This window comes from Anguilla anguilla, chromosome 6, assembly GCF_013347855.1.
Source record: "Anguilla anguilla isolate fAngAng1 chromosome 6, fAngAng1.pri, whole genome shotgun sequence".
NCBI classification, from domain to species: domain Eukaryota; kingdom Metazoa; phylum Chordata; class Actinopteri; order Anguilliformes; family Anguillidae; genus Anguilla; species Anguilla anguilla.
The window spans coordinates 9,311,389-9,329,093 of record NC_049206.1 but is presented as its reverse complement, the minus strand read 5'-3'; the positions used below and the strand labels follow the sequence as shown (position 1 = coordinate 9,329,093).

The 17,705-nt window shown below is 45.1% G+C and overlaps 2 protein-coding genes across 6 annotated transcripts; both read left to right on the top strand.

Annotated features, from left to right (window-relative positions):
* The first annotated feature begins 728 nt into the window (after positions 1–728).
* Positions 729–4,458, top strand: cryz (crystallin, zeta (quinone reductase)). 2 transcript variants are annotated; one of them, XM_035423725.1, is made up of 9 exons: positions 729–845; positions 1,222–1,335; positions 1,561–1,713; positions 2,137–2,300; positions 2,506–2,557; positions 2,685–2,834; positions 3,349–3,450; positions 3,551–3,646; positions 4,197–4,458. In XM_035423725.1, exons 1-9 carry the CDS (start codon positions 732–734, stop codon positions 4,356–4,358), a joined length of 1,107 nt encoding a protein of 368 aa, XP_035279616.1. In that variant the 5' UTR covers positions 729–731; the 3' UTR covers positions 4,359–4,458. The 2 variants fall into 2 exon arrangements, with proteins under 2 accessions (XP_035279616.1, XP_035279618.1); XM_035423727.1 differs by lacking the exon at positions 4,197–4,458 and adding an exon at positions 3,772–4,189.
* Positions 4,459–4,609: 151 nt separating this feature from the next.
* On the top strand, positions 4,610–17,019 carry LOC118230591 (glutamate-rich protein 3-like). Of its 4 annotated transcripts, none has more exons than XM_035423723.1 (15): positions 4,610–5,163; positions 6,195–6,288; positions 7,836–7,961; positions 8,086–8,157; positions 8,524–8,652; positions 8,947–9,108; positions 9,828–10,037; positions 10,279–10,456; positions 10,836–11,022; positions 11,441–11,697; positions 11,807–12,025; positions 12,562–13,032; positions 13,536–13,685; positions 14,088–16,528; positions 16,687–17,019. In XM_035423723.1, the coding sequence occupies exons 1-15, from the start codon at positions 5,144–5,146 to the stop codon at positions 16,693–16,695; spliced, it is 4,725 nt and encodes a 1,574-aa protein (XP_035279614.1). In that variant the 5' UTR covers positions 4,610–5,143; the 3' UTR covers positions 16,696–17,019. The 4 variants fall into 4 exon arrangements, with proteins under 4 accessions (XP_035279614.1, XP_035279613.1, XP_035279612.1 ...); XM_035423722.1 differs by having other exon boundaries at positions 12,541–13,032; positions 14,088–16,519; XM_035423721.1 differs by having other exon boundaries at positions 12,541–13,032.
* The last annotated feature ends 686 nt before the right edge of the window (positions 17,020–17,705 follow it).

Here is a 17,705-nt window from a genome sequence, read left to right as displayed (position 1 = left end):
ATGAAAGTAGATCTCCAGGAACAGGGTTAGACAGCCCTGCCATATCCACTCTGAAGCCTTTGCTCAGAAACCAATCCTGTCGTACAGCCCTTATAAGGGAGAGACTTAAATTTCCTCACCTGTACACCTCAGACCTTTCTGGCCAGCCTTGCCAGATTGATTTCTGCATGTGAAACATAATGCTGGCAGAATGTTGATGATCCAGTGAGAGCAAGACAATCAGCGAACAAGGGAATTCAATACTACAAAGGTAGCTCATTGGCTGCATGCTTAAATTACTAAGAAGACTGTCTTAGGCAGACAGGATGGAAGATTAATCTTAGCACTGAGCCCACCTGATTTTGTCTTGTATATTTGTTTTTGCTAGTAGCCTTTTCCTGTGAAGCAAGTGTTCACAACTGTCAGAGATTGGAGGTTATTCTCAATCAACAGGAGTATCCATGCTGAATCACAGTACATCTGACCGGTTTATTCATGGAGCTGATCATAATGCACATATTTTTATGTGCATTAAAATGATAATACACGAAAACTGATAAAACAGAGGGTTTGGGTATTCTAGTTTGTGGAATTGATCATCTGACAGCTTTCACAACGTGTGTGAGTATGTACAATTTTATAATGAATTAACTATATAGCAGCAGTATGCGTCATGTGTGCAGCTCAGCACAGCATCAACCATGGAGACAGTTAATAAACAGGCCACACCCCCATTACTTACACTCATCGGGATGAAATGTGTTTGTATGGTGGCTCATGTGGTCCAAACGAGTTGCGAAGCTGTTTCACGGCGTTCAGGGGAGCGTACACGAGAAATACTGTTAGCTTGCAAGTTAGGTAACCAGGTAAGTTGTCAAGAATTACAGCATTCTCTCAAAGCACGTTTTACATGGTTTGCAATTGATAGCAAATAGAGCTAGAGAGTGAATAATCGCTGCTGCAGGCGACAGTATATTGCAGCACTATAGTAGTGCTTAGCGATCGAGGTAGCTCTCTTAGGTAAGGTAACTTCTAGCGCGCAAGCATGCTCTGTTGTCAGTTTGACCGAAGTCCAATATGACCAGCTGTTTTTTTTAATCAAATGCAATGCCAAACAGCGACTGCAAAACAAACCTCTTAGCTACTTTAATCACTCTTAGATGTAGCTCTGCAAATCAATATTATGCCCACGCTATTGCTAATTCTAAGTTCTGGTCCCGTTTATTTCGTCCTGTTTACTAGCTATCAATGGCCACGTCAAAGTTAATGCGAGCCATCAGAGTGTCCGAGTTTGGAGGACCCTCCGTTTTAAAATTGCATGCAGATATTCCTGTTCCAAGCCCAGGCCCGAAACAGGTAGACATGTGACCGTTTACTGTATTTTCGCATTCAATAAAAGCAGTGTCTAACAGTTAAAACGGGTTTCTCATGCACCCAATGAAAACATGTAGAATGCAATATCTTTATTTTTACTGATATCTTGCTCACCTCCAAAAATAAATCGACTAATTAAAAAAGAAATAAAATGTCTCAGTGGTCACAAAAAAACCCCAGCTCAGAACCCACGTTTACCTGCCACAGGTATTAATTAGAGTACAAGCCTGCGGAGTAAATCCTGTTGAAACCTATATCCGCTCCGGGGCCTTCGCTCGGAAACCAAACCTGCCATACACCCCTGGATCGGATGTGTCTGGGGTCGTGGAAGCTGTTGGAGATGGCGTTAGCTCTTTCCAGGTACTCTGTCCATTCTTGGATTTGGGTTTCATTTCATGTTCTTAGAATAGCATGTTTTGCTAGAAAAGCATATCCATTGCTTTGCTTTTGAAATGCAGTTGGAATAAAACCTTGTAAAGTGAGAACTTCATTATAAAAATGTTTCGTTTTTACAGTTTTTCGTTAAGGTTACTTTCTAGACGTGAAACATTATACCGGTGGAATGTTGGTGGCCTAGTGAAAACGAGACAAGCAGTGAATAAGGCAATTAAATACCTCAAAGATCACAGGAGAAAGCGCTTAAGTTACTGACACGTGTTCTTGGGTGGAAAAAAGGAAGATCACCTTTGTCCATACTGTGGTCCCTCAGGTTCTATCTGGTCTGTCCTTCATTAGTGGATAGAAATAATATTTATACCAATGTAATTAACCTTTTCCTATTAGTCAGGTGACCGGGTGTTTACAACGAGCACAGAGACTGGGGGCTATGCTGAATACACCGTAGCGTCAGAGGACTCTGTCCACCGGCTCTCCGATTCTTTAGATTACAAACAAGGAGCTGCCATCGGCATCCCGTACTTCACTGCATACCGCGCTCTCTTCCAAAAGTAAGACAAAAATACCCTTACATCACAACTCTCGCATTATGACAGAAGCACCTGTTAAGCAAAAAGAGCAAGTGTTCTCCACAGAACAGTAAATTTCAGTCAGCTGGGCTACTGGGTGATACCTACTGAAAGTGCATGTGAAAGCCATTACGTGTTTGGCCATTTGAATGGCTAATGGGTCCTGCGTTATCTTGGTACATTTCAGAGCCCAGTGCAAAGCAGGAGAGACCGTTCTTGTTCATGGGGCCAGTGGAGGGGTAAGTGGAGCTGATGTACAGCCTGCAGTCATTTTGCAAACATTTATATGTCGGCACACGTGTACCTGGCTGACTAGTGTGCTTGCAGAACTGCGTGGACACTGGTTGTGTGAACGGGTTCATTTAGGTGGGGGTTGCAACGTGCCAGATCGCCAGAGCCTTTGGGATGAAGGTACTGGGAACGGCAGGAACTCCAGAGGGGCAAGCTCTGGTGATGAGGAATGGAGCTCACCAGGTCTTCAACCACAGAGAGAAAAACTACATCGACAGGATCATGGTAGGCCGATTCTCTACACAAAGCCTTTAAAAGCTCACCTGGTTGGCTGCCGTCTGCACCACGAAAAGAAGCAGCAGCTGGACGGCACGTTTTTTGGAGGAGAATTGTAGAGAATGTCCCAGCTCTCCCTAAAGGGGTGGCTGGTGCATGTTACGTGCCCGCGGTTGCAGGACATTCCAGATTGGGATGGATGTATACAGTCCTGAGTTGGTCTGCAAATTTTTTTTAAGAAAAAAAAAATAAAATCACCTGATAACTTGTACTTTGCACTAGAGAGTTTTTTTTTTCTAGCAGAGTGAGTGCATTAGATCCCGCTTGCAGTACCTCTCGCACAGGTTGCTGATGGCAGCGGGTGCTTACTAGTAGTAACAGGAGAGGGGCAATTGGCCACGCTAAATTAGGGAGGAGAAAACAAAGCAACGGCAATTATCATACAGTTTATACAGAACATCCTGAAATAATTATGCAAGTCTTACTTATCACATCTTTAAAGTTTCTCTGGATTTATGTTCAGGAGGCTACCGATGGACAAGGACCGAATGTGATCGTTGAGATGCTGGCCAATGTGAATCTCAGTAAGGACCTGGAGATGCTTACTTACGGAGGCAGAGTGGCGGTGAGCACTTCATTCCCTGATATGAACTTCTTTGCCGTGGTTCTGTCGCTCCGTTCATCTTCATCCTCGCCCTCGTTCCGCTGTTATGATTTTGTTGCAGATAGTGGGCAGTCGTGGTCCCACAAAAATCGACCCACGAGACACCATGGCAAAGGAGTCCAGCATCATCGGTGTGGCCCTGTTCTCTTCAACAAAGGTAAATCGGCTGGTGGTGGCTGCAGTTGTGACCTTTACTGAAATTTACTCCGTCTGCTTTGAGAGTTTCTACCCCTTCGGTTCCCTCCGGTCGCTTATTTTGAACTCCTTTGCATCCCTTCCTAGTGTCCTTTCCTCGCTCCTTAGCTCCATCCAGCAGAGCACGCGAGGAAGAGATGCAAGGACGAGATACGAAGTCGGAGGAACCGAGGCTACGTGTATTAGGCAAATGGAACGTCCTTGCTCAGTCAAGCGTCAGTTTGAAGCCACGTGAAATACCACCGTGGCTGATGTGGAGAGATAGATACACGTGTCGATCGTTTGTACGTCATGCATTCTGAGAAAAGACTTTCAGAAAGGCTGCGCTTGTGTATGCTCGCTGAAGTCTCCTCCGGGAGCCTCCTCGCTCTTCGCTCCTCCAAGGAGCATTTAAGCGGATCGGAATGTCCTGAGAGATGGCAGACCTTGTTCGATTTCTGGGTCACGCGAGGACAGAGGAGAGGAGGACGTATGAAATAAGGAGTTGAACCCCCTGTGTCTGTTCTGAGCAGGAAGAGAAGGCAGAGTGTGCGGCTGCCCTCCTCACTGGGATGGATTCCGGTTGGCTGAAGCCTGCGGTTGGTCCCCAGTACACCCTAGACGAGGCCTCTGAGGCGCACAAAGACATCATCAAGAGCTCTGGGGCAACAGGGAAGATGGTGCTCACTATGTGATCACAGTGCCTGACAGTTTCAGATGATGAAATGTTAAATCCCTGTGCTGTGATTTAAGGAAAATGATTGGTAGTCTAATTCTGTTAGTCTAAAAAAAAAACTATAGGAATTGGAATACTGTTACATATTGTTGGAATAGTGTGAGGTTTGTCAGTTATCACTAGCACACTGCTTCTAACAACCTTTCTTTAAAATGGCAGATGATGACAAGTAATAAATAACAGCACACAAAAATAACTTGACAGCTCCACATTTACTTAAGGGGTTAAAATTAAAAGGTCAAGCACTGTTTTTTAATTATGTATTATTGACATCGAGATTGACACTGATGAAAACTTCAATAAAGTATTGCATTGGTGTTGCATTTTGTGTCTTTGTGTAAGCTATTAGCTGGCATTACAATGTAAGCCATTAAAATTTATGCAGATAGTACAATTTATTTTCATACATGCATCACAAGGGTCCTTTCGTTTTGGTTGCCTGGATAATGCTCTGCCATGCATCGAGTTGCCGAAAATCCGCCTCTTCAAAAGCATTACCACGTGACTTTCCCCAGCAACCAGGGATGTCTTCAGATCCGCACGGTGGAAGGTGCTGGATCTGAATGTCTGTAGAGCCGAGTGTAAAACGAGTCTACAGTAGATTAAAAAGTAATTTGATTCTGACCTTCACTTTCTTGATGGTTCGATTACTCGGCCAGGGGTTCTGTTCGTTCAGGCGTTGCAAGTACTCGGCATGAAACCTGCAAGCAATGATTTTAATGTAACTGCGCACCTGCTGAAATCATGAGTCACCTAAATTCTAGGTAAGTATTCCAACGGCATGCTAAACTTAGAATATTTAGCTCGCTAGCCCGATTCCAGTAACCTGCATGTGTGTCGCCTACCCTTTAGTGACTTGTTTCCGTGAAAACGAATGGCTCTTTGAACCGTTTAAATATCCGTTAGATGCACGGTGCTGTGGTATTTCTGTTTTTATTATCATTGTGTATGTAATTTCAGCCCAGGTCTTAATCTGCGACCATAAATAGAATAATATTGTATTTCAGTATTTGCAGTTATCGGATTTATACAGTTTTTCACTGACCTGTTTTTATGTACTTTGGCCTGTGTGGTTTATAGATTCGTGTTCATGTTGGACAGTATAGTGAAATATTTCTAACAACACAAACGTATTAGACAGACGTGTATTTATTAATGTTCCTTTTTTTAAATTGCGTTTAGTCTCGTCAGAAAAGAGTGAAATATGTCTAATAAAATAAAATATGAAAAATGAAATATAAAAACCGTATGCGCTCCGTCGTTGAGTGATTTCACCGTCAACGTAAGTTGTGTAACCGGCTACAGTTTTTAGTTTTTCTGCGTTACATAGTTATGCTTAATGGGCCAAACTAATAAATAGGCTACTGTTGGTGTGTGGTTTAGTTGCATTTCTTAAAGATTTTTCTAGGCGTAAGTCTAGCATATGATGCTTACACTATGATGCTCAGTAGACTAGTTGTATAATGAAGATGTTCAATTACTCCCTGCAGAAACCTCGTACTAACATCAATAATTAGACTAAGCACAGAACCATGCTCTTCAGCAATACAAGGCTGAACAATGAAATGGAAGAAAACCAGCAGTTTTCAACCTTTTAAAATATGTTTTTTTTTTTTTTTTTAAATAAAATCTGTTTATTGATATGTAACCTTACTGAGAAGCATGCCCATGGAGAGTAGCCTTCCTGTTCAGGTCATGCATTAAAATGTGGTATGAGGGAAAATGTTTGAAAATGTCAGTCAGATAAATGCATCTCATGTTTTGTTTTACTGTTGTCGTTTTTTCTCTGGCATAGTTTCTTATCAGCCTATAACAGCCTTGCGGACAAGCACCTGGCTGGGTACTTTAATAACACAAGGATAAGGCGGCACCTTCAGCGAGCTGGACTGGTATGTCCCTGGGGTTTATTTCTCATTCAAACGTTAAAGAAATTCCCTGACCCTAAGCAAGTACAAGCTGTTGGTTTCCTGCAGATTAAACATTGTCAGGAACTGTAAAACAAGATAAAACAAGAATTTGTTGGTTGCTCGGTTCTTTGCTGCATTTAGCAAAGCAAAACTTTGTTTTCCCCTTTAGCCATAAAGTCATAAAGCGGTGTTTGTTTCCAGATACTGAAATTACAATCTTAGGCATGTCAAAAGCGCACTTCTATTCAGAATGTTGTTTAGTCATTGTGGAATGTTAATGGATGTGTAATTCTGTTCTAGTAGTTTAGGTTTGACAATGTACATAAATTACACTGCCAAGTATGTGTTGTAAAGTCTGCTCAGCACTTTGTTGTGCAACTGGAGAAACTGGAGGGTGTTGTCTACGTATTCCGTCTCTGATCAGCTTTTAGCTAGACTGAATATATTTAAACTATTTTAATTTTACAACTTCTTGGATTGCATTTTTTAGTCTGCAAATATAAATGTGCATTGATTTCACATAATTCCAACACCCAGATGAAACATGAAATTAACACTGATAAACATCTAGACTAACGAACTGTTATTAAATAATGCACAAAACATCCAGGCAGTCTGAAAAGGGGCATGTCCATACATACTTTGCAAATAAAATTCACCACAGAAGATTTACTAGTATTCAAACATTTTAAACCTTTAAAATTTTTGTAACCGAGTCTTAATAGGACTTAACAGCAGATTTTCCATTAGTTCGCTTTTTTGTAAGAAATGTGGTTATTTGTTCATCAACTGGTGTATGCTGTGAAAGGTTACAGTGTTTAACATCCCTGTGAGCAAAGGTAATGTGATTTACATTTATAGATATACATGATTGATAGTGCTCCTGTAATGTGAAATTGTTGTATAATTATTTGCTTTTAATCTCATATCAAGGCAACATACACATTACATAATTATTTTTCATTACAATAAGTGTAATGACGGAATTGAGTAGCTCACTAAATCGTAGTGCAATTCAAAATGGAAAAAAATATGCTTGAAATGTAAGTTAATAATGTATGTCATAAAAGAATGAGAAAAAAAACGCCCACACGTAGAAACCCTGAGAATGTCAAGTAGACTTAAATGTTATTTAATTGCCCCATTAAAGTCAGTGAGATCAGCTGGTGCTGGAGTTTTTTTTCTCATTCACTAATTATTGTTCTCTAAGCACCTGGACACAACATCAAGGTGTGACAAAATCCGTACTGTAAAATAATAAATTTGTAAGTGAAAAAGTAATTCTGGCAAGTCTATATGAGCCTAAATAAATTGGAAGTCAACTATGTAAAGCCGGAGTGGTTTTATCATACATTCCAAATAGACATCCCAATTAAGACTATTCATGGTACTACCATTGCTGGTTTTCCAGAACATTCCGTGAGATGGAGTAGGTCTTGTTGTGACGTAGCCCTGTTTTCAGGAAAATCTGAAGGGGCTCATTAATTAACGGGCTGGGAATTTGAATGTGTTGATGGTGTGGCTTTTAGATCACTCGAAGTGGGGGCATTGTTCCAGAGAAGGAGCTCAGGCTCAAACTTATCCGGAGGGACCACCAGCGACGCATAAGAGCGTGCCTGTCCCAGGCCATATTCCACAAGGTGCTCGATATCGAGGTGAGGATTTGCAACCGATGGCCGTGATTCTCAGCAATCCTAGTATCCTGGCTGAAACGCAGTATTTCTTTATTTGAACCCCAATGCATTATGTGAGAAACTTCTCCCATTTCTTATTGTGAAGCGTCATCGTAGGATAGAAATCAAAAGGAAGCTGGAGGATTTTGCACGGAAGGAGCATGTGCATAAAATGAAGGTATAATCGTGATTGTTTGAATCCTAACATGGAAGTATTGCTGTGTGTGAAAATAAAATACAGAGAATGTGTTTGGCTGGCCATTGCAAGCGTTTTGATTCAGTTTTTTTCATGGGACCCTATTTGGGACATCCAGCTAAACTATTTTTCTCCTTTTATTTTCAAATGTTTTAATGGTTCAAATTTTCAACTGTAAAATGAGATTGTTTCGGAGGTAAAGGGTGACTTTTTTCTGTTGTAACATGATGTGTTTAACACCATGTAAGAGTTGCATGCCAACAGGTTTTGGAGACATTAAATTGATCTGTTTAGGTAACTGTGGATTTAGATGCTAACGATAGTTGATAGTATGATATTTTATTGAAGGTACAACATTCCAAAAGGCACAGTGAAGGTATTGTGCCCTTGATATCTCCGAAGCCACCACCAGGGCCCCGGAACAAACACGCTCTGCATTCTGGGACAGAGGGGGAGCAGTCCGAGTCCTCCTTATCAGTGAGTAGTATCAGTGCATACTTTCATTGGAGCAAGGTGCAGAAAAGCTGAAATACTACTGTCTGTGTCAGTAATATAATTCATTTATCTGGGTACTATTTAAAAAAATACAGTCAGATCAGGGCCACATGGGTCATTTTGAACATATCTTTTTATATGCAATAGATTTTAAGTAGGAGAGTACTGTGGCCTAAATGGGCCAGCAAAGTTTCCAGTTGATTTATTCATTAATATATTTTTTAATTCAAAATTTTTTTTATTTATTTCCCGCCATTTTTCTATGGTGCTGCATAGCCCGGCTCCTCCCAGCCCAGTTCAGCCCCCGGGAGACGGCAGAGGCCCGTCCGACTCCAGCCCCTCTACAGCAACAGCACCACCGCCTCCACCCAGAGGGCCCCCCACTGCTGCAGATGCAAGGACTCCTCCGATGACACCGAACCATACCGCTGCAGCACGGTAATGGCCGCCGTCATAGACCACACACTCCTCCTGTGGCGGCCAGCGTACGAGGGCTGTGAACTGTGTTATAACACACACATCCAGGATACCCTGCGATGGACTGGCGAACTGTCCAGGGGGTGTGCTCCTGCCTCTCGCCCTGTGCATGCTGGGATAGGCTCCAGCACCTCCCGCGACCCTCACCAGGTATAAGCGGGTATAGATAAAGGATGGATATTCAGTGTACTGTCGCTGCAGGTGCTGGGCAGAATCCAAATAGAAGGAAAGTGACCAAAAAAAATAGACAGGAACAGACTTAAAAACATACATGCATTACATTTTATTCAATGGGAGGATTTTTCATTTACGATACCGTGTGCGGACTCTGAAGACAGCAGTTGTCTGAAGGCAGCAGTCGCAAGAATGTGTGATGTTGAAGTAATAATGAAGGTGAAATAATGTACAGTATGTCAATATATATCTTTATCTGTTGCTGGAGGAAATAGCATAATAAAAATATAGTTGTTGGAGTAAGGACCAAACTACCAGTTGGCACTGTGACAAAACAGGTCCTGTTAGGCTGAATAATAATGCATTATTTCACTGGGAGTAAAGATGTGGTTTTAATTAGCAATATTTCTAAAGGTTACTTCATATCTTGAAATCCTGGATAACAACAGGGACAGGACTATCTACTCTATAATGCAGTTCATCAGCCAAATTTTCACATTCTGTAGCTCAACAGGGAGACCAGGAGACATGGGACCATGCCTGAGTTCACCAGTGGGATATCCCCCTACCGGCTTCCTGTCATCAACAATTATGTGATGCCAATACCCCCTCCAGCCAATAGGAGTGAGAGGAGTTCCAAAGGCACTACTAACGGAAGGACAAGAGGCAGAAGCCTGCGGCCCACCACTGCCCCGGACGTTCCTGCAGTCACAAAGGTCAGCTTCTCTTCAGGCGCTACGTGGACAACCTTGGGGTCCTGACAAAACCAAGCACCATATAATTCACAACTGTACCGTGGTCGCCTTCTTTTATGACTTTATACATATTGCTGTAATAGCCCATTTAATGGCCCCAAAGTAAAGGTTCAGAATATCAAATTGTAGTCATTTATTTGAACAAAATATTCTACAGTTCTGAGAAGTAATTCAAGAGTGGCTCTGTGTCATTGGAATGCAGGACTCTAGGTTCCACAAGACAGCGGTGCACAGCAACGTGTCGGTCACCATGACGTTCTATGGAAAGGCGGTTCACCTGATTCCCGACACAGTGGACAGGAGGGACGAGGTCAGGGTCTTCCAGCAACACTGCGGAGGGGAGAATGTCTGCGTCTACAGAGGCAAGCTGGCAGAAGGAGGTGAGCAGGCCATGTCTCTCGGGAACCCCCCCCACCCCACCCACCCCCCATCCCTGTCCCCCAAGAGGTTTCACCAACGGGTTTGGGCTGACATATGACTGGCTACAATATCTAGATCAAAATATTAAGAACCATTATCTGCTTTCAAATTCTTGGGATAGTGGGCCTACCTGACCTGCGTCACTTTGAGCTGAGTTTACCTAACAGGTACTCTAAGATTGGGTTTGAATGAGACGGTACTGGATTGTTTGTTTGGGAAGCAGATCGTCATGTGGGATCATCATGCAGTGTATGTTTGTAGTGGCGTTGATGACGTCTATAGGACGCCCACATTCTGCAGTGCAGAAAATGGCGGTAACAGGGCTCTTCCCTCTCACAGAGGCCTTCCAGTTTGTCTCCAGGAGGCACCTGGGCTTCCCCTTCAGCCTCACCTTCTTCCTGAACGGCATGCAGGTGGAGCGGCTCAGCTCCTGCTGTGAGTTCCGACACCGGAGGGGATCCCGTCTGGGAGGGAAACGCGGCCAATTCGGATTCACCGTCGTGGACGGCGCCTCCCCGTGCTACAAGTGAGGACAAGTCCCCGTCTCTGTCACAACAGAACGGCTGCATTTAGGGAGACTGAGCATGTCCAGCATCGGCCACGGGTGTTGTAACTCACCTTGAGCAATTGTGGGTTTGTGTTTAGTAGCAGTAAACAGAACATTTCAGCTTTTGAAGGATGCAGTATAAAATGGCCTCAAGCAAATTGCAAAGACAATGGTATTTCAGTTGGGCTAGTAGTCCTTCTCCTTGCACACATGCTGTGTTTATCTTTTCTGATGAGTGGTTTGGTCGAATCTTTGGTTATTATGACCTCGAATAACCACTAATCCTTACACAGTTACACAGTAGTCTGAGCAGAGATTCAAACATCTTCTTGTTAGAAGGTGCTTGTGGGGACACTGTTCACTGCTCTCATTTTGTCCCAACGTGGCGTTCTCCCAGGTGCATCATTGCCTTGGGTTTGGACAAGAAGCCAACCCCTCCCCCGAGGAGACTCCATAGTGACACAGGCACTGCAGACACAGCAGGCAGTTCCTCCTTGCAGATGGCTGTGGTGAGCAGAAAGGCCAGGGCAGTGGAGGCGGTGGAGCACCCCCAGTCCCGCCCAGAGTCCAGGCTGGGTCAGGCCGAGCACCACGCCGTGGAGTCCGAAGCACAAGAGGTCCATCCTGAGGAGAATGAGCAGGGAGCCCAAGATGGTACAGTGAAACAACGACACGATCACCGCAAGTGCTGTCAGTCTGTGTGGGGCCATGTTCATGTTCTCCGTGTTAATTTGGGTATGACTGTAAATGTCCTGATCTGTAGACTATGAGGAAGACTTTGAAGAGGAAGATGAAAGAGTGGATGAAGATGCGGAGAAGACGAGAGCCTGTGCTCTGGTGAACGGGGTGTCCTCTTGCCCCTCTCAGGAGGGTGGAGATTCCCACTCTGACAGCAAAGAGGATGAAGTGCAGGACCACCATGAGAGGGAGGATGATGACGAATGCAGGTACTCTGACAGTGAGGCAGAAGAGGAAAAAGCCAGTGAGTATTCTCTACCTCTACCTATCTCTTTTTATGGATTTTTGGAGCTTCAGGCGTGGTTTCTGCCCAGTTATGCTTCTCCTCTCTGTAAAGTTTTTTTGTGATAATTCTCTGTAAAAAAAAAAAAAAAAAAGAATGTGCTATTTAAAATAAATAGACTTGATTTGACCACATTCTCTTCCAAACAGCAGTCTATACTGGAGGGCAAAAGCTTTGTCTGGAAAATTAGGTCAAGATTAAATCTTCATTTCAGTGTTCATTACAAGCCAGAACCCTGTTGAAATCCCAACAAAAATGACTTAATGTCATAATTGGATTATCAAAAAAAAGAAAGCATTTAATGAATGTTTTTTTAGCATTTTTCCAAGACAGCCCACAGTTCATGGATCCTACTCTTTCTTGGGCTGTATCAACTCATAGACTGTTTAATGGCACTCATGGTCTGTTTTAAATGGCATGTCTTTAAATGTGGTTGCAAGTACTTATCCAGTGGATTACCTGTTCCGTCACTACAATTCACTGCATCTGCCCCACAGAAGAGAAGAAATCTGCATCTGTCTCCTCGGGGAGCATCTCCCCCTTCTCAAGCAGTAGGAAGGAAGACCCAGACAGTGAGGCAGAGGAGGTCAAGGAAGCCATTAAGGACAGTGGAGTCGACCCCTACTCTGGAGCCGATTACCCGACAGAGCTGGGGAGAAAAGGACAGGCTGTCCAGGATCCCAAAACAGGCCAGGGAGGAGACACCGCCGCACCTGCACTTAGAGACAAGTCAAAGGAAGAAGAGCACCTGGCTCTGGGGGCTGCTGGGAACACCAAAGACCAGCCCGACGCATACTCTCACCCCACCTCAATGAAAGAGCTGGACAGCGAGACACAGGAAGTTCATGGAAGTGATGCAAGTGAGGCTAGTTTGGAGGAGTCGGACAGTAGCATGCCATCGGAGGAGAAAGAAGCCACAAAATGGAGTGGGGCAAAGCCAGAGAAGGACACTGGGGAAACTCAGAGTGGTGAGTAATAATAATAATTTTAAATATATATAATTATATAGCACCTTTCAAGCATAGAGCACAAAGTGCTTTCAATAATGTGCAAATTGCAATGCAAGGGATACAGTTTATAAGAATATATCGACTCACCTGCCACAGCTTTATGGATTGTGTGGTCAGCAGGTTAACTGGTCCAATTAATGTGTAACATAAATCTTTCATAAATAATGAGCTGTGTGGTATCAGAATCTGTATTTATTAACCTGCTGGACGGTGTAGAATGTATGAGCACCACATAATGTATAATTAACATACAGTAACCTAAATTAACTTACAGGTCTCTGTGATTAATTTAAATATGGATTTGTTTCAGCCATTAAATCTTTGTGATTGATTAGCATCAATACAATAATGTGAATTGTGTGCAGCACTATGTCTTGTTTATGTGAGGGATCTGTTTCACAACATGACAAGTTTATATTGAGTACTTCACGTCTCTGTGTTCTCCCGACGTCTGTCCCAAGCCAAGTCTGTACAGGAAAAGCTCACTGCAGCCGTATCCAAGGAAACCCACATCAGCTCAGAACTAGAAATGAGTGACAGCAGCTCTGATGGGGATGAACCGCCCACCATAGACCCAGACAGAACACCGGAGCCGGACCAAACTGATACAGGTATGGCCACCTCTGATAACATCTTAATAAAACGCCATCAAAGATGAGACAATTTCAGTTGTCAAGCAAAAAAGTAACTTTAAACAAGCTAATATTTTCTACTTGAGAGAAAGAAATTAAATTTTAAGTCTCATTACAAGACTTGTAAATAGACTTAAAATACTTGTTAAGACAGATTTTTTTGCTGTGTTGTGCAGAGTTGATAATGCATGGAACAGCATGCTACATAGAAAAGCAGGGACTCTGGGGGTGTTCAGTAGCAGGTTTAGGTACTCTACTTACCCCCATGTTGAACACATCTATAAGACACTAATATTGATATGAACGGACTCGCCAAAATACAACCATTGTTTGACGGATTTCTCTACTCCCAAACCCTAAACTGCTGGCTGTGTTTCCCAGGTGTGGAGGCAGCGGCTGTTGCAAAGAAGAGGAATGCTGAGGAGAGGGCAGTGAGCAGCGACGGGGCTCTGAATATCTCCACTGTGGATCCGACTCCACAAGAAGGAGAACTCGGCACTCTGGAAATGGGAGGAGAACAAGAAGCAGACCAGCGGACAGAGGAGGCACATCCTGACATGGAGGTTGAGGAGGCGGCGGCATTAGGGGACAGGGATCTGCGGTCAGAAGAGCCAACGAAGAAGGGGGAAGAGTCTGAAGAGGAAGCACAAAAGAGTGGAAATAGCAGTACAGGGACAGACTCACAGGCAGATTGCGCTGAAACAGAGACGGTAGGCCTCGCTGCGGGAGAAGGAGATCGGACAGACCAGATGGCAGAAGACAGTGGGACCCTGACTGAAGCTCCAGACCTCAAGGCACAGGTTATGGAAGAAAAGAAAGTGAAAGAGCATGAGACTGAGAAAGGACAAAAAGAGGGCACAGAGTCGACTGTCCCTACTGAGGCCACTGCCTTCGTCTTAGAGAAGCAGGATGTGAATGCAGAGGACACTGGCGAGGACGAGGACATGGTGGAAAAGGCTGAGGACACAGAGGCACTGTCGGATGCTGCAGTCACAGTGGCTGGAACCAGAGCAGAACATCCTACAGAGACAGCTGAGATCAGTAATGCAGAAGAGGATACAGAAGCTGAGCAGGAAACAACTGACAGTGCGAATGGAGAGGCAGAGATGATGGATGGAGGAAAGGACAGAGCTGAGGGAGAAAATGAAGAGGAGGCCGAGACCCCAGCGGAAAAACCTAAAGATGAAGTGGGGGAGGAAGATGGAGGGGAAGCACAGACTGGGACAGGTGACACTGATTCCAAAACAGAAATGACCGATGATGCAAACAATGAGAAAGTGGCAACTATGCTGGAGGACAGTGAGGCTGCAGACATTCCTGTGGAAGAAGCTGAGAAAATCAGTTGGGGGACTAATGCAACAGAAAAGGAGAACACAGAAGGGGAATCCAGTGTTGGCGAGAAAGACAAGGGACTCAAGGGTGAAAGTAAGGCAGCTGAATTGCTTGAGGAGATGAGTGCAAAAGAGAAGGAGCCTGTAAGGTACACTGAAGCTGAGGCAAATGGGTTAGAAACTCAGATTAAGGAAGGAGAGATGGAAGAGATGGAATCCACAGGAGAGGCAATTGAGGAGGCCCCAGTGGGAGTAGTGCCCAAGCGTGAGATTGATGAAGAGCCTACCGTAGACCAAAAACTGGGGGGGAAATCCAGGCCCGGTGAGACCAACATGACACCAGCTTCAGCACAGGAAGCTGAGACTCTACCAGAGGAAACTCTGGATATGACCGAAGGGACACTGTTAGAGGTAGAGTGCACAGAGAGAAGCATCAAGAATGGAGACACTGTGGACCAGGGAAAGGGAGAGGAGGCTGTAGAATCCTCAAGGCCGAGGACGATGGCTCACCCGGATGAGCGTGACCTGTTGAATACAGAGACCGGAGGGCTGGAAGTGGAAACTGAGACTGAAGTACCTGGAGACGGTATTGACGTTGTTAAGGGCGATGCTGATATGAAAGAGGAAGAGCAAAAGGTCAAAGCTGCGGTAGGGCCTGGGGTCGGAACAACGCCGGAAGAGAATGAGGTAAATATTGACACCCCGGGTCTCCCAGATGAAAGTCCTAGCCAGTCAAAGCTGCAGGAAAAGACGAGGGTGGTTAAATCAGATGTCACAGGCGCTGGACTCCAGCCAAAATCAGAAGATCACCGGTCAGGTCACCAGGCCTCACAACTAGAAGAAATTGAGGAGGTCGACAAAGAAGCTCCCGAAGTGGATGCCGATGTGACCGAGTGCAATGTAGATGGGAGCGAAGGCAAGTTGGAAGACTCTTGGGTGAACACAGACCATAGAGATCCCCATAGTCAGGATGAAGGCTCATTGAACAGCACAGACATCGGTGGGGAGGGCAGTGAGAATGTGAACGGTGAAGGGACGGGCATCTCACACAAACCAGGAGGTGCTGCTCTTGAAGTAGAGGGCACTGCAGCCGAATCCACGGCGGACGGGGATGAAGACAGGCCTGAGGAGGAGCAGAGAAAGATGGGTGAGGAGGAAGAGGTGACTGCGGGGAGGAAAGAGGGGCGAAACGCAGCCGCTCTAGAGAGCACCTGGAACGCAGCAAATAGCAGAGTGGACTCTAAGCAGTCAGTGTCCCGTTCCAAAAGTGAGCTCGGAAAAGGAGCGAAATTTCCCCCGCCGCTGATTAGGAGAAGTAGAAGCTACGCACTAACGATTGCAAGGGAGGGGCTGAGCCTGCAGACACTTGCAGTGAGTGACCGTGAGAGAGAAAGCCCTCTTGCGTATGCACAGACAGCAGCTGCAATCACGGGGAATGCCTTTACAGCATCAAATCAGACACTTCAAAGCATCACAACCAAGGTGACAGAGATGCTTCATTATTTCATTTGCTGAGCTAAGATTAAAGTTTTATAGAATTAAAAGTTTTTATAACGCCAAGGTGGAATGAAGAGATATAGGTTGTAATCTGAATAATACCATATTTTAAATCTGCTGTGTTGTTAACGGATTGCATTTTGTGTTTTCAGGACTTGTGATTCCTAAATGCACAGTAACAGCAAGGGCTTTGATGGACTTTGACTTTGATGGACTTTGGCCTGTTCAGAGTGAAAACTCAAGATTTTTTTGTGCTGTATTTCACAGAATTGTAACTGTAAATAGTGTGGGTGTAATGTGTAAATACCTTGCAGAATGAAATTGAACAAAAATCACAAAAACGGGGGAGGGAGTCAAAGCTCACACCCAGTTATCCAGCAGTTACCTGTTTCTGATGAGCTAGCTGTTGTGAAAGCGTTGGTCGTGCAGAGAGAGAGAGAGAGAGAGAGAGAGAGAGAGAGAGAGAGAGAGAGAGAGAGAGAGAGAGAGAGAGAGAGAGAGAGAGAGAGAGAGAGAGAGAGAGAGAGAGAGAGAGAGAGAGAGAGAGAGAGAGAGAGAGAGAGAGAGAGAGAGAGAGAGAGAGAGAGAGAGAGAGAGAGAGAGAGAGAGAGAGAGAGAGAGAGAGGGAGAGGGAGAGGGAGAGGGAGAGGGAGAGGGAGAGGGAGAGGGAGAGGGAGAGGGAGAGGGAGAGGGAGAGGGAGAGGGAGAGGGAGAGGGAGAGGGAGAGGGAGAGGGAGAGGGAGAGGGAGACGGGAGAGGGAGAGGGAGACGGGAGAGGGAGAGGGAGACGGGAGAGGGAGAGGGAGACGGGAGAGGGAGAGGGAGACGGGAGAGGGAGAGGGAGAGGGAGAGGGAGAGGGAGACGTCTGTGGTGGCGGATCTCCCCCCTGCACGGCGGACACATATCTTGTCTCCCTCTCATTGTTTCCGTCGTCTCCCAATGACAACGGTGACCTGACACGAGAGATGGGCCCCGCGCTGAAAGAAGGTGCGGAGCGAGCCTTTCATCGAGGCCCAGAAAGCCGACACCGCCCCCCCCCCCCCCTCCCCAAACCCAGCCCTGCTCCCGCGGCAGAAATAATTCATATCCAGAGCGCGTGCGGCCTTTGACGTCACACCGCGCCGTATGGCGAAGCGTTCGGGGACGATCGTCGTCTCAACAGGCCTCCGT